The sequence below is a fragment of the Sceloporus occidentalis genome, unplaced genomic scaffold (assembly GCF_023333645.1).
Source record: "Sceloporus occidentalis isolate IW3139 unplaced genomic scaffold, rSceOcc1.0.p SCAF_3, whole genome shotgun sequence".
Lineage (NCBI taxonomy): Eukaryota > Metazoa > Chordata > Lepidosauria > Squamata > Phrynosomatidae > Sceloporus > Sceloporus occidentalis.
In genome coordinates, this window is record NW_028316983.1 from 98,838,870 (window position 1) to 98,866,762 (window position 27,893).

Genomic DNA, 27,893 nt, shown 5'->3' on the forward strand with positions numbered 1-27,893 from the left:
TCTCATTTGTTTCTTTGTTTGTTTTGCAATATATTAAATATAGGACAGAAGCCTGTTGGGGCATCGATTCTTTTGAATTATGGAATTATGTCTGCAGAAATTAGAAACGCATAGTTGCACAACATCCGTGTCCAGTACAGGGCTGCTGTTGTGTTGTTGTTTGTTGTTATGTGTGTTCAAGTCATTTCCAACTTATGGTGCCCCCTAAGGCGACCTTATCATGGGGTTTTCTGAGGCTGAGAGTACGTGACTCACCCAAGATCACTCAGTTGGTTTCCATTGCTAAGTGAGGAATCAAATCCAGATCTCCATAGTTGTAGTCCATTGCTCAAACGATTATACTGCTTCTATGTTACTACGTAGCTAAGCCAGCAAGAGTGCTTGATGCACACCGGCAAAGTCAATGTTTGCCATTTGTCCATAATAGTATACAGTATATGTGGATCAAATTGTTCTTTTTCTTTTTCCTATTTCATATGTTTTTTTATTTGCTCCAATTCCTGTTAATTTCTGTTTAAGCATTGATTTTGTAACTTATAGGGAAGAGGACGATGCATCATAGTGAAATAATATATAGCTATCAGTACAAGGATAATATTTTCAAACATACCCCATGTATTTTGGCCAAAGCTTGAATTGTATTCTTTATGGTGTCCGTGGGGATGACTTTACAGTTATCAGCATGCAGGTATTCATTTACAGAGTCCAGTCTTATATGTACGGAGATTTCTAGTTCTTTAATGCAGTGCATGTTGCCTTCCCTTGCAACACACAGGAGTCTCACTCCATTTTTTCCATATTCAGAATTCACATATTCCAGATCCTGACACTGTAATGAAAAACAAACACACTCATTTTTACTTGTGTCAGGGTTATCATACTCAGAAAATTGAATGAGATGACAAAACTCCTTGAAGCTACATCCACACATGATTAGAATCTTCATGTCATATTACCAAGTACATTTAAGCCAGCATCTTGTTCATGATACATGCAAGCTAATCTCACCTTATGCTTGCATATGGTTTTTTGTGAGGATGGCGGGGGGGGGGGGTCATTGCGGAGATTGATATATCCTTCCTTCCACCACAACAACCCAAGCCATCCTAGGACTCACCATGTTTCTGCAATAGTTACTCCCAACAGCCTTTGAATTGATGGTGGAGAGCATGGAAAAGCCAGACACAGACGCAGTGAGACTTCTGGAGGACCCTGGTGGTTCTTAGTGGAAGATATTCTCAGGACTACATCTGGCCATAGGAACATGGCTAGATGCTTCTTCAATCTCTCTTTCCTCCCACTCTCCACCAGTCATGGAATGACCAGGCAGGCTATCACAGTGACACAGTGAACCCTATGGCTGGTGACAGGGGAGTCATGATAGAGTTCCACATGTCCTTACACTACATGTAACCATATAGGATCTTGGCCACTGAATCTCAAATCACACTTACAAGAATGTGTATTATAGAATTGTATAGTCCACTTTACTTTTTCTAACTCAACTCAGCTCTGATTCAACCAGAATACACTGAGGTTGTTCTCACTAGGGGAAACCCCGCGTTCTGAATCGAATCCTAGGAGTGGTGTTCCTACTAGGATCCGATTTAAACCTAGAACAGTTCTAGAGCAACCCGCAATCGTCCCCACTACAATTCGAATCGTAGAGCGGTTTAAAATTTTGAATCGTGTTTTCGTCATTTAACGCGCGTTTAAAAAGTACTAGGGTCGAACCTACATTTTTCCCTTGAATCAGGATAGGAACTGGAGCATTTAAATAGGAACGACAGCCTTTGAAATCGGGTTAGCTGGATGGGAGGAGCGGAGTGCGATGGGGCTGGCCTTGGGGGAGTTGCCCTTTCTGTCCCCATCTGTCGTGGCTGTTGCCATTTTTGCTTCCCTCACCCCTTTGTCCGCTGTGGTCTTTCAATAAGAGATAAGGATTATTTTTATTTTATTTTAATGGTTTACAGGCGCTTAATCTCTTCAGCGCTTTAAGCGCCTGAAGTCCCGGCTGCTCAAGCGCCTGCATCTGCCAAAGGACTACAAGGCTTCCCCCGGTGGATTGCAACCTCCCCTCTGTGTGGGGAGAGCCCATTTCTAACGGAGGAGAGGCAGGAAGGGAAGCCTCCTCTCAAAGAGGCATTCCCTGCCCGCTTGGGCTCTGATCTCGCCCAGGCAGGGAAGGGAAGGCTCCTCGCGAGGAGGCATCTGATCTCGCCCAGGCAGGGAATGAAGGCTCCTCGCGAGGAGGCATCTGATCTCGCCCAGGCAGGGAAGGGAAGGCTCCTCACGAGGAGGCATCTGATCTCGCCCAGGCAGGGAAGGGAAGGCTCCTCGCGAGGAGGCATCTGATCTCGCCCAGGCAGGGAAGGGAAGGCTCCTCACGAGGAGGCATCTGATCTCGCCCAGGCAGGGAAGGGAAGGCTCCTCGCGAGGAGGCATCTGATCTCACCCAGGCAGGGAAGGGAAAGCTCCTCGCGAGGAGGCATCTGATCTCGCCCAGGCAGGGAAGGGAAGGCTCCTCGCGAGGAGGCATCTGATCTCGCCCAGGCAGGGAAGGGAAGGCTCCTCGCGAGGAGGCATCTGATCTCGCCCAGGCAGGAAAGGGCTCTGATCAATGGGGGGGGGATAGAGCCTTTCTCCCTCCCTTTCTCAAATGGAAACTGCCTTCTCCTCCAACCCTGGAAAGAGAATCTTTGGGAAGAGTGCTCCCTCCCTGCTTTTCCAGCAGCCTCCTTCATTGATCTCTGGGCTCTCTGAAGGGATTCTCCCTGGCTGTCTTGGGACGTCTCTTGCTCTTGCTTTATTTGGCTTTCACTCTCTCCTCTCTCTTAGGTCTTTACCCCACGCTCTGTTTTCTCTCCTGCTTTCTCACCCTTGCTCTTGTCCCTTTATCTATTTTTTGACTGTAGCCTTTTGCCGCTGGGATCGTTCTCTTTTCCCCTTTTCTGTCTTGTGTCTCTATCCCATTTAAACTGACTGCCTTCTCCTCCTTGATCCCATTTTCCTACCCTGGGCTTTGGATGCAGAACAGTCTCTACCCACTGAAACCCACTGCCTTCTCCTCCTTGATCCGATTTGGCAAACACACACACACACACACACACACACACACACACACACACTACAGACAGACAGACAGACACACACACACACACACGATTATATATGAATACTCACACACACACATGCATATATATATAAATGCATACACACACAAACATATAGGTATATATACACACATATATTTGTGTGTGTGTTTGCATATGAGTGTGTGTGTATGTGTGTGTGTGTGTATATATATATATATAAGGTAATTATAAAGTAACAACTTTTTTAATTTATGAAAAAACCCTCATTTGTAGTTCCAAACCCACTGTAGAAATAATACAGTTTGAGACCCCTTAACCTGCCCTGGCTCAGTACTAAGGAATTATGGGAACTGTTGTGTTTGTGAGACATTTATCCTCCTCTGCCAGAGAGTGCTGGTGCCATAATAAACTACCATTCCCAGGATTCCCTAGCACTGAGTTATGGCAGGTAATATGGGGAGACGCAGAAGAGGACGTTTGAGCGATGAAGCGCCTTCATTGATCCAATTGTAAAAAAAAAAACCGCCAAAAATACATCAATTCACAAACGGTCAATGAAATGGAAACGATGCCAAAAGATAAATCGCTTCCAAATATTCCGGATTAACGTTACATCATTCTGACGTACTATTGATTGACAGCTCCAAATAAGGTATGGAGGAGAAAAATCGATTTATTTAAACACCGATTTCATGCCAAGTAGGAACGCTAGCAGGTAAAAACCTCGATTTAAAAAACCAGATAGGAACGAAGAATAAAAGCGATTCGGAACGCGGGATAAGACCAGGGTTATTTTGAATCAGTTTTATTAAAAACGTATTTTAAATCGTTTCAAATCTTAAGTGAGAACACCCCCACTGACATCTGCCTCAAATTATTACACATTCCATCTGGTTTAAGGCACTGTAGGAAACCTGCTTAGCTTGTCTTCACAGACCTTATAAGAGAGGTATGACTCCTGAAGCACTGGAGCTGAATCTGGCCATCCTGGTGTTTCAAACTGGCCCTCTCAGATTCATTAGATGGCCTCATTCTTTCTCATGACATGCCTGTTGTGTAATTTCCCAATTTCTATACATTCCCTTTGCCCCATATTCCTAATGGCTGAAATACCTCTCCTAAGACTTAATTACTGGCAGCAAGAGCTTTATGCCAGTTTCCTCCACCTTTGCCTTGGGTCCCTGCCACCTCAAACAGAAATTGGCCCTAGCCCTACAAACACATTATTTGTGTGCTCATCACTTAACACACTCCAGCTGTGTGTCCATCCTCTACAACATGTCCTCACTAGGCCATACATTGGGGTGAAATGAGGAGTCCTGTTTTATGTAAGTAGGTGCCCTACTAGGCACTATACATATAAAGCTCACTTCAGAAATCATGCATGCACACAGCTGTGCCTAAAGATCTTGTTCACACTACACAGTATGTAGCACTTTGATACCACTTTAACTGTCAAGGCTGCATTCTATGGAGTCCCTAGGGTTAGTGGTTTGGTGAAGTAATACAGTTCTCTGACATAGATTTCTAAATATTTGTATAAATACCCTAGGATTTCATAAGATAGTTAATGTAGTATCAAAATTCTGTAAGTGGTGTGTGTGCGCGCGCGCATCTACACTGTAGAAATAATGCAGTCTGGCACCACTTTAAGTGCTGTAGCTCCATCCTATGGAATCCTGGGATTTTTAGTTTTACAAGGTTTTTAGTCATCTCTGCCAAAGAGTGCTGGTGCATCAGAAAACTACAAATCCCAGGATTCTATAGGATGGAGCCATGGCAGTTAAAGTGATGTCAAATTGCACTATTTCTACATTGTATATGTACCCTGGGTAGAATGAAAGAGACATATGACATGTATATACTTAGGAAACAGTTAACTACACTCTACAAACCTTGTTCTTACTTAGACAACCTGATTAACTGCCAGACTGAAGCTGCGCAGAGTTGAAAATTATATAAAGATTGATAAATGTATTGTTTGGAAGGACGTGGGCGGTTCTCAATGTGATGGAAATAATTTCTCCATCACCAGTTTCTGTGGTCCATCTTCAGCATGAATCTCATTTCTTAAACATATTAATTGCTTTTCAGTTGCCATGTTGAAAGCCAGTCATAAAATAAATGCTGACCTAAAGCCAACAGCATAATTAATATGGATGTTAATTACAGAAAATCAAATGCCCCTTAATTCAGTTTTGTACAGTTGACATTGCACTCCTCTCCTTAAATGACTGTTCTTTTAATATCAGTTGTTGAGGAGAGGAAACAGAACATCAACCTCCATCCTCAAAATGGAGAATGGATTTGGAATGACTCTTCTAAAAGCCAGATCTTATCCAAGCAGGGCTCAATCAAAAGAAGAATTTTCCATGATTCATAGCTTTGCATGCCACTGGCAAAGGGCATTATGCAAACATTTTAACTAGAGTTTTGCTTTGGTTTTCCACTGAAGGGTAAGTTCCTCAGTTAGGTGTTTTCTTCTGCAAACCTTCACTTCTGAAAAACCTGAATCAATTACCTTTACTCTGTGAAAGTACTTGATTAGCTTCTCATAGTCAACAAATTCATAAAGTTATGCAGATTAAACACTATTTCCCCTAATTTGATGCCCTCCAGATGTGTTGGGCTACAGATCCCATTATCCTCAGACAGCACAGACAATTGTGATGTTGGAAAGTTTAGCGTAACATCTCTTGAAGGTGTCAGAGTGAGGATGGCTAGATTAGAGGTTATCCATTCTGAACCTCTAGGATAGGATCTAAAAAATTATATGACTAAATTGAATGAAAAAACATTTGCCTGCCACCTTTATTAGAATTAATGCAGTTTGACACAACTTTAACTGTCATGGCTCAATGCTATGGAATCCTGGAATCTGTAAGTTTGCGAGATATTTAGCCTTCTCTGTCAGATTACTCTGGTGCTACAACAAACTACAAATCCCAGGATGGAGCCATGGCACTTAAAGTGGTGCCAAACTGCATTATTTCTGCAATGCAGATTAAACCCGCAGTGCTGATTAGTGGCACTAAAGCATGACTAGCTTTATCTGGAACAAAGATTGTCTGTGGAACTATTAACTTTATCTTTAATGTCTGGTCAGTGATATCAATGTGGTTTTAAACACATAATTATGAACTAATCTGCAATAGCTCGTTCATCTATATTAATGCCAAACCAACATGTATATGTAAATCAGCTCTACAATAATCTAGTAATCAATAGGGCCAGCTTTGGCATTAGACAGAGTGGTAGAATGATGTTCTTAGAACATGTAACAAAATGACATTCAGTTGTTAGACTAGTCAGCTTTAGTGCCCTGAATGGGAGAGGTGCCATTTTTTCTCAATCAGTACAATGCACTGGGACATCCCTGGCTATCAAGACAGCTAGGCTTATTATAAAAGAAAGTGAAGAACGACATGCTCAGAAGCAACCAGTGACAGGGATAACTGAAGGATACATTTGGATTTGTACAGGATGAGTATCCCTTATCCAAAATGCTTGGGACCAGAAGTGTTTGGGATTTTGGAATACCTGTATTTGCATATACATATATAATGAGATATCTTGGAGATGGGTCCCAAGTCTAAACACACAATTCATTCATGTTTCATATAGATCTCATTCACATAGCCTGAAGCTAATTTTATGCACAATATTTTTAACTATCTCATGCATGAAATAAAGTTTGTGTACACTGAACCATGAGAAAACAAAAGTATCACTATCTCAGCCATCCATGAAAAATTGTTTGATTTTTGGAGTATTTCAGATTTTGGAATTCTGGATAATTCTGGATCTTGAAGGTCTTCAGGAAAAGTAGGAGGAAATCTAGCTCAGTGGTAGAGCACATGCTACATGGGTAGAAGATGCCTGGCTGAATCCCCGCCTTTTCCAATTTGAAAGACTTTTGACAGCCATTACTAGACATAAACAATAATCGGCTACATAAACAAAACAAAACAAAATCTGACTGATATATGGCAGCTTAAATTTGGTATATATAAAGTTTACATATTTCATAGAAAATTGACAGTGCTTTTTATGCTGCAATATTATTATGCTGCAGTATTTATTATACAATAATAATGCAGTCATTAATGTTATGTTTTTACAGAACCATAGCTGCACGTTTGACTCAGACTACAATCACAGACTTCCAAGCCTGAAGCATATGCAAATTAATATAGATTATTATCTTCATAACACTGAAACCAACATAAAAGCTGCTATTTATTGTAACAAGCAATACATTCATTTTAGCTGTTTAGGTAATTGCAGTCATAGGCTCAATCCCAGGGGAGGGAGAGATATGATTAAATAAATGGGAAAAGTTGATCACGTTACAACTAGGTTGAGATCCTTTGATTTCAATGCAACATAAGTGTGAATGGAGTAGGAGAAGAGTCATCACATACAATATGAATACATTTCAATTCACCCCTTTCCTCATGACATTTGGTAACAGTTTTATATTAAGCAGGGTTTTTAAAATAAATATTTTATGTAATACAAAATTGGAGAATTTGGAATCATTGGGATCTAGCAAAGGGTGTGTGTGATAATCTTATTTAAGTTCTTAGTAGCCAATCACTAAATCAAAAAATGAGATCTTACTTCTTCTGAAGGGGGACATGCACTCTTCCATCGCTCTTTCCCCAAACCGATATGATGTATTCTTGGTGTCTGTGAAGCAAAATGAGATAGTATCTCAATTTGGGGGATGTAGAGGCAGAGTTGAGAGCTAAATCTGGGACTCATATTCACATTTATGGTCATTAATGACTGACTGTGACTCCCCAAACCTACCTGGCAAGCCAGGCAGCACCCTAATTGAAAAGTTTGCAAGGCGATGCATATTGAAGTGCTGGGAAATGATGACTGCCTCTCTCTCCCAGAGGTGAGGTGTGCTGAGGCAAGCAATTGTGACAGGATCCAAAGGTCTTTCCTTGCCCTTCTTAATGTATAGGACAACATTAAAATCATGAATGTAGAGGGAGCATTTGGTATCATTTCCCAGTGTGCCAATTGCCGCCCCTTGGAAACCCTTTGGTTGGGCTTGGTCAGGCTGGTTTAAGAGGTAGGTTTTTGAAGAATGGCATCAACAGTGTGGAGCTCTTATATCATAGCTACATTTGATGTTGATGCAGAATTTCAGCCACTATTTTCTGACACTCTGATTGGCCATTACTAAGGTACAGCCTAAGTCAGAGAATAAATGACCACTTCATATTTTACAAACAGTCTTACTTAAAAATTGCAACGAAATAGCAACATTTCTGCATGCTTATTCAACGTTTCTATGTGACTCACTCCAACCTTTGATATTGTTTGATCTTTGTTACGTGAACACACTTGGCAGCCGGTTAGTAAATAGCAGCACATAAAAATTAAAGGTGTATGTGTTTGTTTACAACTTTACATGCTTAGCCACCTTTGTTGGTGTCACTCTTTGACTTCTAAAGAGGTTACGTGAGGGCTTTGCACTGAAGTCCTATATATGTCAGCAGAATTGCCAATAAATGCTGACAATTTGTATAAACATCTCCGGGCTAGAATCATCTCTTGTAGTACAGGTTTCCCTATGAAATTACTCTCCACCTCACCTGCCAGTTTAGCTGCTTCCTAAAGGTGATTTATCTCCAGGGCAGGGTGGACAGGACTGACACCTCACCTCCAAGCAAAATCTGTGGCTAGGTAATTGGAGGCTGCGTTTCCGGATGTATCATTTCTGAGGTGGCCTGAAATTTCACACTTCTTTCCTTTCACAGTAGGCTAGTTCATTGAAGGTGATCAATCTATGGTTAAGCTCTACCGCTACAGCAGGGAGTGAAGGAGATGGTTCACAGGTCTGAATATCCCAAACACTCTCATATATATATCCTTTCTACCTGGAAGTAGGGTTGCCATAATTCTCTACTATAAACCGGGACAAAATGTAGGACAAAATTTAGACCAAAATGTAGGACAATTGTGGGATAAAATTTAGCCCAAAATGTAGGACATTTAAGGTCCTCCATTTTTCTTAAATGTCCTACATTTTGGTCTAAATTTTGTCCTTCATTTTGTCCCAGTTTATAGTAGAAAATTATGGCAACCCTACCTGGAAGGCATATTATGAATGTAGAGGGAGTATTTAGTATTAAGGAATATTGCAGCATATGAATCCCATCTGCACACTGGAGTGCAACAGTCCAAGCCATACTTCAGTCATTTCAGAATTCCCTATGGCATCCTCCTTGTTATGTATCCCCAATCAAAACTGTATGTAAGTTGTGTGCCTTCAAGACATTTCTGACTTATGGCAGCCCTATCATCTTTTTTTTCTTGGCAATATTTGTTCAGAGGAGGTTTGCCATTGCCTTCTCCTGAAAGAGTGTGATTTGTCCAAGGCCACCCAGTGGGTTTCATGGCTGAGCTGGGAATCGAACCCTGGTCTCCAGAGTTGCAGTCCAACACTCAAACCACTGTACCATGCTGGAGCAAATGACAATGAGCAGAATCTCCTCACCCAAAGTGTCACTCATACTCAAGGAGGATACTTAAAGCAGCAGGTACATGAAGATTATTCAAGAATTTTCTCAAGACTCACCTGCCTCCTCCATTTTTGACTGCCCTCTGCTGAAAGGGAAGGTCTACAACTGTGCTTAAGTGGATATGGTCACCAAGCTCCACTTGGTGGAGACTTGCGGAACATGAAACCAGAGTGGCACCATCGTTTGAATGTTGGGCTAGGGTTTAGAAAGATCAGAGTTTGAATTAGCACTCAGAGATGGGGACCTATTGTGTGATCTTGAGCAAGTCACACTTAGAAAGAAGTGATGGCAAACCTCCTCTGAATAAATCTTGTCAAGAAAACCTCAGGAAAGGGTCACCACAAGTTGAGGTTGGCTTGAAGACACATGACAAGAACAGTCTTTTGGCACACTGTAACCATGTTATTACAAGTGCAGTTACAACTGCTTTACAGATTTTGCCCTATGGGTAGGTCAAGAGTGAAGGGGATGAGGATACAACACCCACCCTGACTTCCATTACATACTTATAAAAAGAATAACAAACACACACCTGAATCAAAAACACTAAAAAAAAAATGCAGAATAGTTATGATGGTAAAAATACTGCCAAGAGACAGAGTGTCCAGCAGGAATTATCACAGAATATATAGCCCTCTTTCATTAATTTCACAAACAGTAAGTCAAATTTGAACATTCATTAACAATTTATTTGATATTTTAATAAATTATGGTTAATAAAATATTTACATTTAATAATTTTAATTATGTCTTATTTAATAGGGTATGTACATGTTGGAATGCAGTTATATTTGGATTTGTAATAAATGTTTCATTTAAAAAAACTATCAAAACTACAGAGCTCTTAGATTTTTAATATCAAGTAAGAAGAAACATTAATTGCTACTTGGCATATAAGACACTTTGATCACAAAATCTATAGAAATTAAATTGCTCTTTCTCGCTCACACATACACTCATACAGGTAACTTTATATGTCAAACTGCCAGGGCCTCCAAAACTGTTTTTAAGTGGAAGGCCTCAACATTGGCAAGCAAGATGTTAATAATTTTGCCTACATGCAAAAGGAGGGCATTTTCCCCATCCATTATCATTTGAGAGTGGTATAGTGGTTTAAGCATTGGACTAAGACTCTGGAGAACAGGGTTCAAATCCCAACTTGGCCATGTAAACCCACTGGTAACCTTGGGCAGGCCACAATCTCTCAACCTCATAGGATGGCAATGGCACCACCACTCCAAAGAAACTAACCAAGAAAACCCCTTTATAGGTTTGCCTTAGGGTTCCCATAAGTCGAAAATGACTTGAAGACATACAGCAACAACAACAAGTATTAAGAGTCTGACAAGTACATTGTGTATGTCGAGGTGCCTTCCATGTATACAGCATAGCTTAACTCCCAGGTAAGTGTGCATAGGACAGATTGCAGGCAGCCTTTATTATTCCTTTGTTGCTGTTGCTGTTGCTGTTGTTGTTGTTGTGTGCCTTCAAGTCATTTCCAGCTTATGGTGACTCTAAGGTGAACTTATCACAGGTTTTTCTGGGGCTGAGAGTGTGTGACTTGCTCAAGGTCACCAAGTGGATTTCTATGTGAGCAGGGAATTGAACTGTGGTCTCCAGGGTCAAAGTCCAATGCGCAAACTACTACGCCATACTGATTCTCTTATTCTTTCTAGGAGGATACAATTATAATAGCTATCTTAATATTTTTAATGTTTGATCATTTAGTTCACTTCTGACTATGAATGCCTGCAGAGGCACTGAGGATGTCTTGGTGGTCCAATTTTACCAGATAATTTCAGTGGAGGGGGGGTCTCATCCCCAGCATTGTTTTTGGAGTAGCTCAAGCCCCCCCCCCCCCGCATCCATGCTACAAGTTCCATGCAAGCTTGTCCTCTATGATACTGATGATGAAATAGAATGAAAAATGCACGCACCAATTAAACTGAGTGCAAGATGGCTAACTGTATAATAGCCACAAAACTGGTGGTATTATCCCTCATTGGGCCCAAACAGAAGATTATATGTTGATTACGTATGCTTTAAACATGTTGTAGTTATTCTGAAATTGTTCTTTTACCACCCGAGACAGATAAAGGGTAGATCTACTCACTGGCCAGGGGAAACCACTGTGTTTCCTTTATGCCTTCTTTCCATTCACCAAGGGCTAATACCTGTTATTAATCATTATTATTACCATTACTATCATCATTACAGAAGGCTTCTGAAGAGCTAATTTTAGAACTAGGGCACAATCATGCAGTACAGAATAAGATTTTACCAGAATAGCAGGTGGCAAACCTGCCAACACATCACCTCCAGAATAGCTATTAAAAGGCACATACAGCCAGCAATTTAAAATGGATGAAACCAACGCATGTCCATCATAGCATATAATCAAGACTGAGAAATGCATTCCAACAAAAAGTTAAAAGCACATGTGAAGTAAAATTAGTCTGGAAGAGAAGTACTTTTAACTGCTTTTATGATGAATCTACAGCCACTTATCTCTTGGCTCTTCAGCACATTCTAAAAGGGGCTTCAAACAATATCTGTTGTGTTGTGGGACTCAAATATGTAACTAAATAAAAACTGAATATAGCAAACATCCAAAACACACACCACACCACTTTGTGGTGATGCAAGTAAAGGTCACACTCCTTGCTGGCCATGAGGTATTTGGGATACCAAATCAAGGCAAGAAAGTAAACCTTTTTCTCCGTTGTTAAAAATAAAGGCAGTTCCCTGGTAGTCGAGCCTGTATCTCTCCAGTGTAAGGCACCAGCCACTTTGTAGGCAAAATACATTGAGTACTTCTGACAAATTTAGGTTCAGAAAGGGAAAAACATGACAATGACAGCCAATTTCAAATTGTTTTTCCTTAGCGGAAGGTGAAAACCTCAGAAGATGGGTCCCAGTGTATAATGTGGCTGAATTCGGTATTTTCAAATCCTATATATATACACATATATATATACACATAAGATATACATTGAAACTGTTTTATGCTGCAAATGAAACAAAGATGAAATAAAGACTCCAGGCTGATGTGAAGAGGCACGTTCATTCCTGGACAACTAAAGCACCGTGTGATGATATGTGCATGTTTGAGGAAGTCAGCATCAAAGATCCGACACCACACTTTACAGATCACCTCCCTTCCCATAAAATATAACCCAGTAGAATGCATTCACGTATTCAAATGTGAGTAATTGTTCACCAAATAACAAAATAATGGGAGATTAAATTAAACACTCCCCCACCAGTAATGTTTTGCACTCCTATAAACCACATGAAATCATCTGCTAACAGCAACTATTTATTGATTTGTAACCTAGAGTTATTTATCTGTAACTGCTCTGTATTCAATAATACTGTGCATTCACAGTCATGGCACTATTGCCATGCCTTACAAATACCCCCAAACCATACCATGACAGCCAGCAACTGCATTGGGTGATGGAGGTCTGTTCAGCTGGTGATCAAGGCACAGGAGGATGTTCCAGCCCGCCCCCCGCCCCCCCCCCCCCCGCCCTGCCAGCAAGTGAGAGTGCAACAATTAGAAATAGGACATCTGTCATAATTCCTCATCACAGCCTTTTTGGCTGGCTGGAGGGGTCTGGAAAAACCATTCTGTGCTCCAACCACCACCTGAACAGAACTGCATTGCTTGTTGCAGCTGCTGACTGCTAAGGTGGTTTTGGGGTGTTCGTCCAGGTCATTGGGTGATGTAGGATACCAGGATACATCAATATAGTGCAACTTATATGGATCAGTGGTCAGCGGCTGAAAACCCATGTGCAATTGCAATGTATAAATGTAATGCATAGGGGCAGGGAGCATTCACACAGTACCCTGTGGGCTTAAATGCCCCACAGTATATAAGATGGTTCCACGAGTACAACTTTGCTTAGGCCACTATCAACTGTATATGATCATTGCACATGGTCCAAAAAAAAATCACTCCAGATGTAGTGTAACTTGTGCCTACATATGTCACTAACAGGATGCTAGCTGTTATGTATTTTCTCATTAGGATTCTCAATCAGTTTTAATATATGATAATATTTCAGCATTATTAGCTACCCTTATCCTCTATGTAAGCACAGTATTAATTCTACCAGAAGATGACATCTAGAAATTCCTGGACTTGCATTTTCTTTCGCCAACAGAAAATGGGCTAATAAAATGCCATATTGTCTATTTTGTGCCAGCTTGACCATGAAACTCTCTTTGGCAAGTCACCATCTCTCATCTTTCACAATGGTATTGTGAGGCTATGGTGAAAGGAAGGGGATTGATATGTGCTGCTTTGTGTCCCTTTGGGGAAGGATGGGAAATATATGCAATAAATAAAATCCTGTTTTCCTTGCTTCTGTGTTCGGAACCATGTAGGCTTCCAATTGTGATATTAAATGAAGGTTTCAGCTCTACTTAACTGTTGTTTTTATTGCGTTCTGCTATAGATGACAGTAAAATGAAACTGAATTGAATGACAGAAGGGAGAGCTTCAGATAAAGCCAATCATACCGAGTACTTCCTCTTTTTTGCGATCTGCTGATGGAGCCAAGATGACTGTCAGTTCTTTATGGAATCTGTCTCTGTTGCTACTCGGACCTACCCTACCCCTGTGGGCAACTGATATTTCCTGTATTAACCAAGATGGCAAGCCAGTTGACTGGTAAGTAAAACAGGTAGCTTTGGAGGAAGGCAAAGCAAAACCAGAAGTTTTAAATACAAACAAGATAAAGAAGCTCAGACACTTGACTCTAAGTGGAAGCAGCGAGTGAACTAATATTAGAGGCTTATTAAGCTAGTCTTTGAACTATACATGTGGAAAATGAAATTTAAGTTGCTGAATCTGATTAGATCCTGTGCTATATAGCACATCATTGCAGCATGACTAATTGCAGAGCAGTGATGGATTCACAAAGGGCTTATTTCTTTTCATCAAGAGGGGAAATGGTTATGCATTATAATTCCAAGCCTCGGGGAAGGAGGAGCATTGAGAATAGCACGTATGTGAAACTGCATCACATAGAAGAGGTTTTTCTCTTTCACTCTCCTACAAAAAGCCAAGGCTGGCTTCAGAGAAGACAGATAACAATTTCTTGGTATTTCCATTTTGACCTAGTTCCACAAAAAGACTGATAGCATAGCCATGTTTGGTCTGAATTACCTCCCCTCTTGATGTTCCTCAAACAGTAGCATCCTTTATTCATCAAGATGGATATTGTTGCTAGTCATTCAATGGGAGTTTGTTTAAAGAGGAAAGGAACTGCTTGTTCCTGCTATTTCCTTTGCTGTGTAGCACTATGCATCCATCAGAGTTTTCCACTCATTTGTCCCCCAGTAAAACACTCTTGAAGTGTCTTCTCACACAGAGCTTTCAGCTTTTTGAAAGGCAAAGATACATGGAATCAGTGCATGCAAAGGAAGGCAGATTACTTTATTGCAGACCATCTCCAGTGTTCAAGACATCTTCTATACCGAAGACCTCACCAGTGCAAGCCCAAGTTAATAATAACCACAACAGCAAGTAGAAAATCTTGAAGTTGCCCAATTACTACATAGAGAGAGCAAGAACATATGCCAGCTGGTAATATTTTCCCCACTACAATGAAATATATTCTTATTTAAATTATAGTAATCATTTCTGCATCTGTATGTATATATGTGTACTATAATTTCTGTCTGTGTCTTATACTATAATCACTGCGTCTTATGCTATACAAATTCACATGCCCAAACAGTCAGCAAGTCTGGTGTGTTATCAATGGGATTTCAGCAAAAATGAATGTTACTAGGAATGACAATCCTTGGAATGAGTTACTCCCAAACTCTGCTGTCTAAAAAGATGCCAGCTGAGCAGAAACAGGTTCAGCTAAGTTGCACTAGTTGTATACACACATGCACATACATTGCACAGTTAAAGTGTTGTGGGGAGAAGTACTAGCATTGTATTTCAAAAAGAATATGAACTCTGCAAAAAACAAAAACAGGCTCAAACCCATGTTTCAACCCACTGATTTTAAACTAAATCATACCAGTTTCCACATTTGTTTGGCTTGAGGTTAGCAGAACTGAAAGTGCTGCATTAAAAAAAAAATCTTGCACAAAACAAAAGAGATATGTCACACTTATATAGGCTGGTTGAAACAGGATGCATTTCATTCTAATAGCAACACTTAACCAGAAAGCTGAAACTTTTCTGAAGGTGTATTTCATAACTGCCCCAATTACTGGCCTTCTTACATCCTCATTTAAAATAGTGCAGTGGTTCTCAAACAGTGGGGTGGGACTCCTTGGGGGGCAGGAGATGAGAGATACTCAAAAGGACTCAAACCTTGGAGGCTCTGATCCCTCATCTTTCTGTTTCCAAACTTTTTAATTTGTACACACACTAAATAAAATATTTTTATTTATGCACTACTTTGAGGGGGGGGGGGAATGATGTCCACATGTAGATGTAAAGGGGGGTCCCAAGGGTGAAAAAAGCTGAGTACCACTGAAATAGTGATTATTAGTTTAATAAATTATAGTGAGCAGGGTTAATTTACTGTTCTGAGCATTTTTCTAATACATATGAAAACCACAGGACAAATGTAGACAAACAACATCTTATAACACCCTTGCACACACAATTAGAAGTTACAGGCACCCTAAAAGTTTGACTAACCTGTCTATATATACATGGATATGTTAGCTATTTGTAGTGTAACACCCCTCCCCTGATTTGTGTATAGTTCTCCTGTTTGATCACCTGGAGATAACAGTAATTTATCACAGGAGATCAAGAAACTGGCTATCACAGTATTGTTCTATACTGGACATAGTGCAACTGTACTAGTCCTTCCCTTCACAACCCCTGCCCAGAAAAAAAGCAACAAGCCACAATTAATATACTATAGTATTCCTGATTCCCTAGATGCAATCTTTATACCTTATAGGAAGTCTGGAAAAGTTCCATTCTGCTCAAAGGAAACTGGGGTGAGGACTATTAAGAAGACTCCCCCCCCCCCCAAAAAAAAAAAACTTCAACATCTTTAAGGTTTAGACTAAAAAGCAAGAGCAGATCTGCCACCCTACAAACCTGCAAGCAACAGGTACAATCTGCCACTGCGTGGTATGTCCAACATTTCCCCCTTGAAACCCTTCTTCAACCAATGTAAAATTGCTACAATTCAGTTATTTTCATGGGTTTGCCAGTTGAATGCTGTCTATGGGCAAATCTAAAGTTTCAGCTAAGCATACGTGAAAACCTGTTCATTCTCCCTAAGTTAGGGGTAGAAACAATATGCAAAAATATTCAGAATTTGTTGGAAAATGTGCTTGTTAAGTGTCAGGAAACCCTGATGAGGAGAATCTTGGAGTGGACAGAATCTTTACAGTTCAGAACATATTCTACATAAAATTTGCTTTTAAAAAAACGTTTGGGCACTGTCTTTTGATAACCCTTCCCTTGATAACCCTTATTGCAGAAAATTGGGTCGATTCTTATTGTTTTTCTTGTTGTTTACATCCCCCACCCCAGGTATATTCTATATAAATTCCCAAAGCATATGTACTATGGCTCTCCTGGAACTGGGCTTGAATATATGTTTATGGATTCCTTGACTCCAGTCTGGAAACAGAGTGAATATTTCATCAACATGACAGAGAGTGCTCTTGGACAGACTCTACAGCAACTCTATCAGGCTTACAAATCCAAGGCAAGTAACATCAAATTCAAACAGAAACAGCCTGAGAAAATACTCTAAAGTTAAGATTGAAATCAACAAGATAATATTTAGTAGAAGAGTTTGTGATATGTTAAACTTATGATTCTTTTTTAAAAAAAAGAAAATAGATATGACTTGGGGTACTCCTGGCAACCACCATCTGGGCTGCTCTTCATATCTTTTAACATTCATAGGCAATGGTATTGTTTTGTTTTGTTTTTTAAACCCTCTGGCCAGTATTAATCTACTTCTGCTTTGAATACTCCAGGGCAACTGCCATGTGCCTCAGACACACATGATAGGGGATAGTTAAATACAATGGAGTTATTTAGACTCAAGATATGCTGCTAATTATAATATGGGGAAACACAATGCAAAAGCTTAGTTTAGCACCTTCTGTACTTACATGTTTCTATTCAAAGATAATTTTATGTTTCAGAGGCTCACATTCAAAGTAATATAGCTGTTCCCCATCATGATAAAAATACTGTATTCTAGAGCAAGATTTCTCATTCTGGGCTATATCAGGGTACTTTCAGAGTATGACGTGAAGTGACTTACACAAGGATGAAAGTTTTTAGAGTGTATGTTGCAGGACAAGCATGGATTGGCTTTAGCCTTGTGCGATCTCCACCTTCTTTAAAAATGGAAACTTTGACATCCATCAATGTATTTTAAATTGACAAAGCAAGAATGTTGTTCAGTCGTTTAAACACACATTGCATAAGCAATGTTTTACATGGACAGAGCAAGACTTCAGACTGAGGATCTGCCTTTCATTAAGACAAAACTAATCAGTGTAAGTGGTCCTGACCATCTTACTTAAGAATGTAAAACATGTCAGGTTGGATCAAGTTAAAATCAATCTGTGCTCTTTTTAAGAATCCAAGCAACCAGGCGGCTTTGAGTGATCTCAAAGAAGTTAGACAATAGTCTATTTTCTGGCCATTCCTGCTCTACAAAACCCAAGTAGCTCTTGCAGAGTGTTGGGCTATATCCTTATCATGGGGCTGTGAAGACTGCAAGTGAAGGACAATTTGTCCCTGAGAAAACTTTCCTGCTATTTACTGGTCTTCTTGTTAACAACTTGCAAGAAACCCCAACAGCTTGCAAGAAACCTTTGAATTTCTTGCAGCATAGTTTGAAAAGTACTGGTTTACAAGAAACTGCACTCTGCCTTTCACTGCAGATGAACTAAAAGAAAACTGCAGTGTAAGGTTTTCCTTTCATTTGCTTTGGTGTTGCTGGTGATTTTGATTTTGGCTTTGATGTAGTGATGAAAGGCTCTGTGTACAGTATTTTCTTAATATGATAGGGAGAGTGTCATCTTTAAATTCTCTTTTTTTCTGAACTCAGTAAAATATTGAATGATGAGTGTGTCTTTTTAGAAGAACAGTACTGCCTATGTGATCTACAATGATGGCCCACCTAATAAAATGAATTACAGTTGGACACATGCACATTCTAAAGGTAATAATAAATAGCTCTGAGCTGCTTTTTTTGCATCTGGGGATAAGCTTTTATTTTGCTTTTCTCTCCGTTGTTTGATGAATTCACTAAGGGTACAGCCTATTTTAAAAATGTAACATACATATTTCACATGTTTTTACTTCTTATATTGGAATCATTGCTCACAAGAAAAGTTTAAACATTTAATGTTGTCTCATACATTTCTCCGCACAGCTTACACACACATGCATGCACACACACCATTTGGGAACTAAAAATGAGAGGAAAAACTCAATTTGAAACAGGGATATAATTCTGCACTTACTTTCTTCTAAAGGGAAGCAAAGAACAATTTTCTCCTGCTGTGATGATGTCTTCAAAAATCACATGGGTTTCAAAAGCCTATTTGCAATTCAGCACTTATTGTATACAAAATTCTCATGGTGTTGTTTTCAACAGAGAACAGCATTTTCTACACAGGAAACAGAACAGAATTCTCTGTTTTTATTTTCTAAGGACCTTATCACACTAACGAAATCCTGCTGAGGAACAGGATTTAAATTAGAAAAAACCCGCAAATGCAGGAAGTTTATCACATGACATTAGTGCCAAAGTGAAACAATGCGAAGATAAAATGAAAGCAAAAAGGACAAAAATTGCAGCTTTTTACTTTCGGAACTTCCTTTTGCCTTCACTTTATCTCCGCGTTGTTTCACTTTGGCAGTAACGTCGTGTGATAAACTTCCCATATTTGTGCTTTTTTCTAATTTAAATCTACTTTAAATCCTGTTTCTCAGTGGGATTTCGCTAGTGTGATAAAGTCCTAAGTGGCATAGTGGACACACAAAGCTAACTACATTCTAAGGATTAATTTACAATTGTTAGTGGAAATTTCAGGAATAACGTATGGAGAGAGCTCTTCAGAAAACACTATATGTTATTCATTCACAGTACCCTTTGTATTAAGAATACTATAGGATACTCTCCTTCAGGCAGATAAAGCCCTGTACAGCTTGGGTTTAGGTTATCTGAAGAACTATATTTTCCCATCTGAGCCGGACTATGTTTAAGTATCTTTGGAGGTGGCCTTTCTCTCTGTCCCACAGGTACATCTGGTGGTAATGCAGGAGAGGATATTCTTGCTGACCACTTCTAGGCTCTAGAACTCTCTTCTTAGAAAAGTTACACCGGCACCTTCCCTGCTATCATTTTGTAAGCAGCTGAAGACCTTTTGGCAGATATTTGATGGCTGACTGGTCAGGAGGGCAGAACCTTTCACAAAGTGCTATACTGTTTGTTAGTTGTTTTCTTTTTGTTGGTCATGGTTTTTACCACTTTTAATATTATTGTTAGTTTAACTATATTATTATTTTTTGTATGGCATGAATTTTAAATCTGTACCTCTACCTTAAGTCCTGGACTGGAAAAAGGAGGGATATGAATGTATTATTATTATTATTATTATTATTATTATTATGCTTAGTTCTGATCTCCTTGTGTTTGCTCTTCTTCTACATGGCAGGGTTTCTGGTCCTGGATCAATACCAGGGTTTTTGGGTTATTCACAGTATTCCTGAGTTCCCTCCATTTCCTGAGGATGGTTATAGCTATCCATCCACTGGGAAATACAATGGACAGACAGTGATTTGCCTAACATTCCGACGCCATCAGTTTGCAGAAATAGGTAATAATTACTCTGCATATACAGTTCAGGCTCTATTTGATGAAGTGTTTTACGTAACTACTGGGATTTAAAAATTTTTTTATTAGTATAGCTGATGTAAGATCTAACCCATCCCCATCACAAAAACTGCCTATTTCAACTGGAACAGCTTTGTTTGTTTAACATCTTGTTTACCATGGCATCTCAGAACTACTTTTCATCCTGTCCAGACAAGCAACTCTTGTGCTACAACCCAAATATTTACAACTGCTCCATCCCAAAGGCCCTCCACACAGAGCTTTTCAATCTGCAAAAGTTGTGCACTGGATCCAAGCTGCCATCAGTCCCTTGGAAGCAAAGGCTCACCAAGCTCCAGTCAGCCCAGGGAGAAACAGTCTTCAGCTTTGCTAAAACTCACAGTTATCATGAAGGTAGGTGCTTACTATATAGCAGGGAGGAGGATCATGTGGGCCTCGAGATGCTATTGGGCATCATTAGGGTTGGTGTCACCCAGTGCGGTAACCATGGTGTCACCACCCCCACTGACCTCCTCCCACACACCATACAGAATCCTTACTAATGTTTTTTGTACTGATGTTACTCATAAGTCATAATTCTTGTGTTTCACTGAATGTAATGGCAATAATTGTGATGTAAAACAACTAGCAAAATTAAAATTCTACCTTTAAATTAAAATAGCCTATGCACAGCCTAAATGTATTTACAGATACATAGTTTAATGTGCTTGAAGTGAACATTTGGTAATTTGGTAAATTTAGTAAGATGATGGTTTTTTAAAAAAAATTAAAAGGATAAAAACTATTTTTTTAAAATTAAATTTTTATTTTTTTAAAAAATTCAATTTTTAAAAAACTAGGGCTTCTCCTTTTTCCTCCCCCTGAGCCTCATCAATACCAAAACACCATCTCTTTAGTGTTTTAAAGGGACACAAGCAAATGCCACTGTCTGTTTCTGCCCAAAGGCAGATGCTTGAGGAGCACTGGTGTCACCCCCATTAGGGTCTCACCTGGTGTGGTCTGAACCCCCTCCACACACACCTAGTGATGCCACTGATTCTCAGCAGTCCTAGCTAGCATAATCAATAGTGAACAATGGTGGGGCCTGCACTTCAGGAACATCTGGAGGGCTGCATAATTCTCATCCCACAGTGCTTGTTGTGGCTCACTCTAGAAATTTGTATTTCTTCGTTGTTCCTAATATTAGAAATCCAAAAATGTTTAACATTTTTCCTTGACATGAAGGTGTACCTGTTGAAAGGTGAACCAGAAAAACTCCCATGCCTGCATCATGCTCTCCTGTGGCCCAAATTTAGCAAGACCTCTAAGAATAATCGTTATGATGATGAGCTGACAAAGCTCCAAGACAGGCTTGATAAAGGGCCATCCCCAACTAAATACTCGACAAAAATCTCCCTGTTTTGTGATATTCTTACGGCTTAAGTTATGCAAACCTAATTCCCTCCCTCAAAGCCTTCATAAAGTTATTTCAAAATATTTTCACTTTAAAAAGAGTTTAAAGAGTTCAATCAGAAAAGAAACGGCCAAATATTATCCCTAATAACAGGAAGTGAAAATATTTAAGAAGCTAAACATACAATAACTTCTCAATTTCCTCCTCAATTTACCAGAGATCTATGCAGCTTGGATGGCACAGAAGCTGAAAACAGATTTTCTAATAGAATCCTGGAAGCGAAAGGGGCATGGACTCTTCTCAAATTGTTCTCTTCCTTATCATGTCTACAACATAAACCTGATCAAGATGCCATGGAATTCCTCCTTCTCTTCTTATTATGATCATTCAAAGTGGTGTGTTTCTTTGAAGCCTGAAGACCAATGGACCTGTATTGGGGACTTAAACTATGCTGCTCAACAGGCCAAGAGAAGTGGTGGCTTTGTCTGCACCCAGAATGAGCATATTTACAAAGCTTTCAGGTCATTGGTGCTCCACTATTATGACTGCTGAACTTCACGAAATTATGCATCAGTCTGGCAGCACAGATGCTGGACTTGTAAGTTTCTAGTCTACATTATTTCGAAAAAACAAAAATATCTGGGACATGATTTCCAGAGACCAAGAAATTATCCACATAACAGATTGTACCTACTATCTTGGTTTACTTCTACTTTGCTCCAAAGGTGGCCAACTTCAGAAGGTCTGGGGGGGCCAATGTTTTGCTTTGGGACTCCCCAGGAATCACACAAAATGCCCAGACAGAGCACAAATAAAATGAAAGTGACCAAATGTCCACATCTGCTTTTGAAAAAAAATCAGGCAATTTTTGATGTTAAGGAGTGCAGGGGCAAAGGAATGGCACATTTTAAAAGTGTATTTTAACTCCTGGGCCAAGCTTACACAAGATCCTTGTCTCAGGGCTAATGTGGAGTATTCCCAAACTGGCCCTATATCACTGGAGACACAAAGTCTGGTTTTAGCCTGAAATGACCTCAAGACCATGAGCCACACACCTTGTAATTCTAAGGAAAATTTGTTTCTACAAGGTGTAGCCACTGGGCTCTCATGCGGCCTTAGCTTACCTTAATTTGGGATATGCCAGCCTGCGTAAAGTATGAGTACCAGCACTTCCAAATCCCTTCTTGTTTTTATCCCCACGCATATGAATATGTGCATATGTGTGTGCATGCGTCCTATCGGATGCTGACTCGGATGACATCTCTCATTCTCAGCCACCCCATGGATCAACCCTGAATCTAAACTGGATGACAGGACAAGGAAAAAAACAATCCGGGGGAAATAACAGAGGAGTTTTTTTAAATTAAAAAAGGGATTTAAAGTGAACTAGGTTAGTCTATGTTATCGTCTCAGAATGTAAAAAAATTCTGCCACTCCTCCCAGAAGGTTTAGAGATTTAGAGCAGTGTTTTTCAGGCTATCTGATAGGGGGACCAGCAGTTTCTTTCTTACTATGCCAGGGGCTGGTAACATATTTGTGCCCATTGGTTACAACTGATTTTTTTTTCTTTCCTGAAAACGCCGTGGACTGAAAGCCAATGGCTCACTGACAAGCACTGGTCCAGGAATCATGACTTTTCAAATAGCATTGGTTTAAGCCTAAACAAAAAGCAATCCCAGGTGAGCCAACAGTCTGCTGGGTTGTTATGTTCCTAGAATGCACAACTTGTAAAGGTTGTTCCTGCCCCCCAGAATCCAATCATCTTCTATTCTGAAATATACCAGGGTTTCATCCTTTTTTGTTTGTTTGTTTGTTTGTCTGAAGTCTGTTGTGAGTGGTATTTCCTCCCCTCCCTGGCAATGTAAGGAGGGCAGGAAGGTTGGAGGAGAACCTATATCGCAATGGTCACACACCTATCTAATGCATCATCAATGAAATCACCCAAAAGTAAAAATAAAAGGTACTGAGACAATGGAGGCAGACATGAAAATTAACCCCACTCTATCAGAATCTGCTGGGATTTCCACCAAAAGCTCACCTCCTGCCCTGGATTTCAAAAACCATGGACCATCCTGTAAATCCATCAGAAATACCTCTGGACAGGAGAAATATTATATGGATCTTTCAAAAAATTCTGACACATTCAGATACAGCTCCTGCCAAATCCCAAGGTTTTGGTCCAGTCTGGATAAGTACTAAGCTGCTTTCCCACTCCATATATGTTCAGCCTGAGAGATTTCCAATGGAAGCAATTCACGTGCTTTGTTTTTGTTTGCTTGGGTCATAAAAAATAGTAACCTTTTGGAGTCAGGGCTGCACTTTCCCCACCTGGTTCTAGTCTATGCTAAAAGGATAGTATCATATAAAATTTTGAATAAAAGAATTAGTCATTGTATTAATACATGCAGGCATGCATGATTTAGAATTTTGCTTCTTAGTACCAAATTAAAAGGTTGATGTTAGTTCAGAATATGTTATTGCTTGACATATAATTTGGAGTTATTTATAAGGCTAGCAAATACCCTGCTTGAAGTAAATGCAAGCACAAGGAACTCATGATATAATATAGCCTATCTGCCAGTTCGTGTACAAACAGCTTGATGATGCTTCCTTCAAATGTAACTCTATCTAGAAAAATGTCTGTCACTCAGAATAACAATGTTGTTTTAAGTGATATTTTAAAACCAGTTCTAATAAAAGCTCATTAAATGGGTCCCTGATTTCAGTGTATTTCTAAGTAGAATATGATGTGTGTGTTTGTGTGTCCGCGCGCGCGTGCGCATGTGTATCAGAGTTTGAAAAAGTTTATTTATTGACGATTCCCAGAATCCAGTGGGAATTCAGTGTAGCCACTGGCTTTTCCAGGCTTTGTGAAAAATACATGAACTCTCAGTCAATAGCTCAAATAAGGAAACATTTTCACTTGCAGACCTCTTCATGATCAAGTGTTCACCAGATCCAGCTGCACTTTCCATCAGTAATGGCATTTAGATTCCCATCAACCCAAAGTTGTGTGTGGCAGGGAATTCACCCCTATCCATTCAGAGACAAAGTTGACATCCTCTATCCCACCCTTTTCATTGGGACACAAATGAAAAGTGTGTGTTTTGTTGTTCCTTTTCTGTTTAATTTTACCTGCTGAATGTGGACCTTTGACACTGGGCCACTTTTTTTCTTTGAAGTTTCCTTTTCTATTTTCTTGTGTTTTGTAACGTTTAGTTGCAGTTTTCAGTTCATTAATATTTTAACTGTCACTGCAGATTTATTGTAAATTATTAGGGTTGACAAATAACCACACACAAAGAACATGGTTCCATCAAAGAGAAAAGTACATATGTAAGAATCAGTCCTCATAACTAAGATGTAGGACCAGCCTAGCAAACAGTTTAGATCTAACCTTTTAATATTCCAAATCAACACTATTGGTAATTTTAAATGTAGATTAGCATGGCTGCATCTACACTGCAGAACTAATGCAATTTGAGACAATTTAAACAGTCATGGCTCAATGTTATTAAATTCTGGGATTCTGGCATGGAGCCATGACAGGTAAAGCAGTGTCAGACTACATTAATTCTGTAGCCTATGCTGCCTTCCATAATGTGAAAGACCATGTTAGATTCTATTTCCTGAGCTTGGTAGGAAATACAGATTACCTCCTCTTTACAATGACACTACAAAAGCAAAATAAAATACAGTAGAGATACATCCAGCTACCACAAAAAGTTAGCAAAGACTTCCTTCTCCTTTCACTCTGAGAAATTTGAAGCAAGATAAATGAATATAACACCCTTTTGAGTGGAAGATCTCAGTGCATTCAGTGTCACTATGTCAATTACATTTCTCTCCTTGCAAAAAGAGCAGCTGTGTGGGACTACCCTTGTTCCTGAAGGAAACTATTTTCATATGAAAGAAACATGTGCTTCATCAGAAATTGAAGGAAGGAGTGCACAGACTTAAGATGGGATGGGTGGGTGACAGAAGAGAAATATGATGGCATAACTAGGTGGGGAAAGTTGGGGCATTCCCCACTAAGCAGCAAAACTAAAAGCACAAGTAGCTAGGCTTCCTGGAACAGAAATCCTAGTTTATCAGAATGTGGTGAATAAATGGTAAAAGCCTGTGAACTAAACAAACTCAGTACATTGCCCAAATGTGTTAATTTTAAACAGCAATAGTTTCCTAACATGACAACTTGGCATCTAGGTAGTGTATTCTGAGTTCACAGCCTCTAGGAAAGGTCCTATATGAACCCTCATAAACAAATATACACATAAATGGACCACCAAACGGGAAGTATCTGAGGAGCATCAGTGCCTCCGTCCCCTTGGAGACCTTACCTTCATCTGCAGAAGTTCCATCTTCAGCTAGTCCTCCAAATGTTAACACTCCTGCCCTTTTAGTGAATGAGCAAGGATGGTTCCAAAAATTTGCCATTCTTTCCTTCTGTAACACATGTCTTTCCTTTTTCACAGGCTTGGAAGCAGGATACCTGGGACTAGCCAGTTTAGAAAATATCAAGAAAGGACAAAGAAGGAGGAGAGGTGGAGGCAAGGCTTGTGAATCTCAGCAACAAGTAAGTTGTATGATCAGTAAGTCCATGTAATTCACCTGCTGAGACAACTTAAGGTTGGCTGTGAGCAGAAAGATCAGTATTCAACGGTCCCATTTCAAAAACCCAGAATTTGCTCATGTTTCAACTAGAGAGTATATAGGATCTGAGCATCTATGTTCAAGTATAGTGTTTGGAGTCAGATGCCAAAGACCAAGAATGGCTTGAGAAAAGAGCAAATTGGGTTTTTCCTCTGTGCATTCCTTTTGGCTTTCATCTGGTATATTGTCATTGCTGTTTCATTTGTGACCAAACCAGATATGTGCAGTCTTGTTAAACATGTTTAGCTATAAAATAGAGGCAGAAGGCTCATATTTTAGATTTATCAAGAACTGAGCTGAATTATTTGGACTACTAGCACCCATTAATCCAACTAAAAAGGCGTCACTCAGCAGGGGCCCAGAAATTTTTATACATTTTCAGAGCTAGAGCAAAACATCATTCCCATCATCCACCCTTTACTCCTCCTTCACACAAATGATCCCATCCAATTCTAGATCTGGCTCTTGTCTCTCTTCACCTCAAAGCACCTGATCTCTCAGCAGTGAATAAAGTCAGAAAGGTTGTTAAGAACAGTTGTGTTTTTGTTCTGTTCAGGCACATTGAATGAATTCTTCCTTGTCTCCTCAGCTACAGGCCAGTATCTTCCCATCTTCACAGACACACATGTCTTCCCATATTTTTTTAGCAGGTCTGCAGTAAATGTCCTGTTTAAAAACTGTTATAATACCAACAGAGATTATTGCACACACTTTATACCCTCATTTTCCTGATGGGATACATGCACATTTAACTTCAAAGACAGGTCTTAGCACATTCTCCCACTGGCAGCCCATATACAGTCCAGATGCAACCCAGGCTTATCCTGTATCTTTTCAAGGAGGGGATTTTCAAGGGCTGGCTGTATACGGGCATCCAACGGAAGAATGTGCTAAGACCCATCTTTGAAGTTAAACACGTGTGTGTCCCGTCAGGAAAACAACGAGATAAAGTGTGTGCAATAATCATCTGTATGATGCCTGAAAGCTAAAATGGTAACTGCAGTTCAATGGAAAACATATTTAATGTTTCCCTTTGGGGGGAGGGAGTCCATGATAATCAACTAGGGGACTGTTGGAAAAATGCTAGTCTCATTTGGAAAATATGGAGTTTACTTGCCAAAACTTTGGAAGATTCGACACGATTGGGAAGCCTGCAAGATGCAGGGTGTGGGCAACCTTCAGTCCCTCTCCTTGTGGCCTGCAGCTATGACTACTTAGCACAGTGAGAGCCAATGCCCACTAAGACTGATGGTGCAAATGTGGGGGATAAGATATGCCATCAGTAAAGAGTACTGCTGCCCAAACTGGTTAGCGATGCTGCTGGCATGTACCTTTCCCC

General features: G+C 39.9%; 2 protein-coding genes across 3 annotated transcripts in view; one reads left to right on the plus strand and one right to left on the minus strand.

The window, feature by feature from the left end:
* Positions 1-27,893, minus strand: part of LOC149316460 (uricase-like) — a 47,691-nt gene that overhangs the window by 10,572 nt on the left and 9,226 nt on the right. Inside the window, exons 2-3 of the mRNA XM_089518713.1 lie at positions 7,719-7,787; positions 611-829 (exon numbers count right to left, since the gene is read on the minus strand). Of these exons, the coding sequence (XP_089374839.1) occupies positions 611-829; positions 7,719-7,787 (288 nt within the window). The remainder of the gene's footprint in view (positions 1-610; positions 830-7,718; positions 7,788-27,893) is intronic.
* Positions 14,209-26,451, plus strand: DNASE2B (deoxyribonuclease 2 beta). 2 transcript variants are annotated; one of them, XM_089518712.1, is made up of 7 exons: positions 14,209-14,318; positions 17,172-17,349; positions 18,747-18,828; positions 20,330-20,491; positions 20,701-20,901; positions 22,119-22,499; positions 26,377-26,451. In XM_089518712.1, the coding sequence occupies exons 1-6, from the start codon at positions 14,209-14,211 to the stop codon at positions 22,451-22,453; spliced, it is 1,068 nt and encodes a 355-aa protein (XP_089374838.1). In that variant the 3' UTR covers positions 22,454-22,499; positions 26,377-26,451. The 2 variants fall into 2 exon arrangements, with proteins under 2 accessions (XP_089374838.1, XP_089374837.1); XM_089518711.1 differs by lacking the exon at positions 26,377-26,451 and having other exon boundaries at positions 22,119-24,614.

Bases quoted from the DNA above. Each gene is read 5' to 3' on its own strand.
- DNASE2B (XM_089518712.1), top strand. From the start codon at position 14,209: ATGACTGTCAGTTCTTTATGGAATCTGTCTCTGTTGCTACTCGGACCT. The intron at 14,319-17,171 runs GTAAGTAAAACA...CCCCCACCCCAG, and splicing joins GATGGCAAGCCAGTTGACTG to GTATATTCTATATAAATTCC. The intron at 18,829-20,329 runs GTAATAATAAAT...TCTACATGGCAG, and splicing joins GACACATGCACATTCTAAAG to GGTTTCTGGTCCTGGATCAA.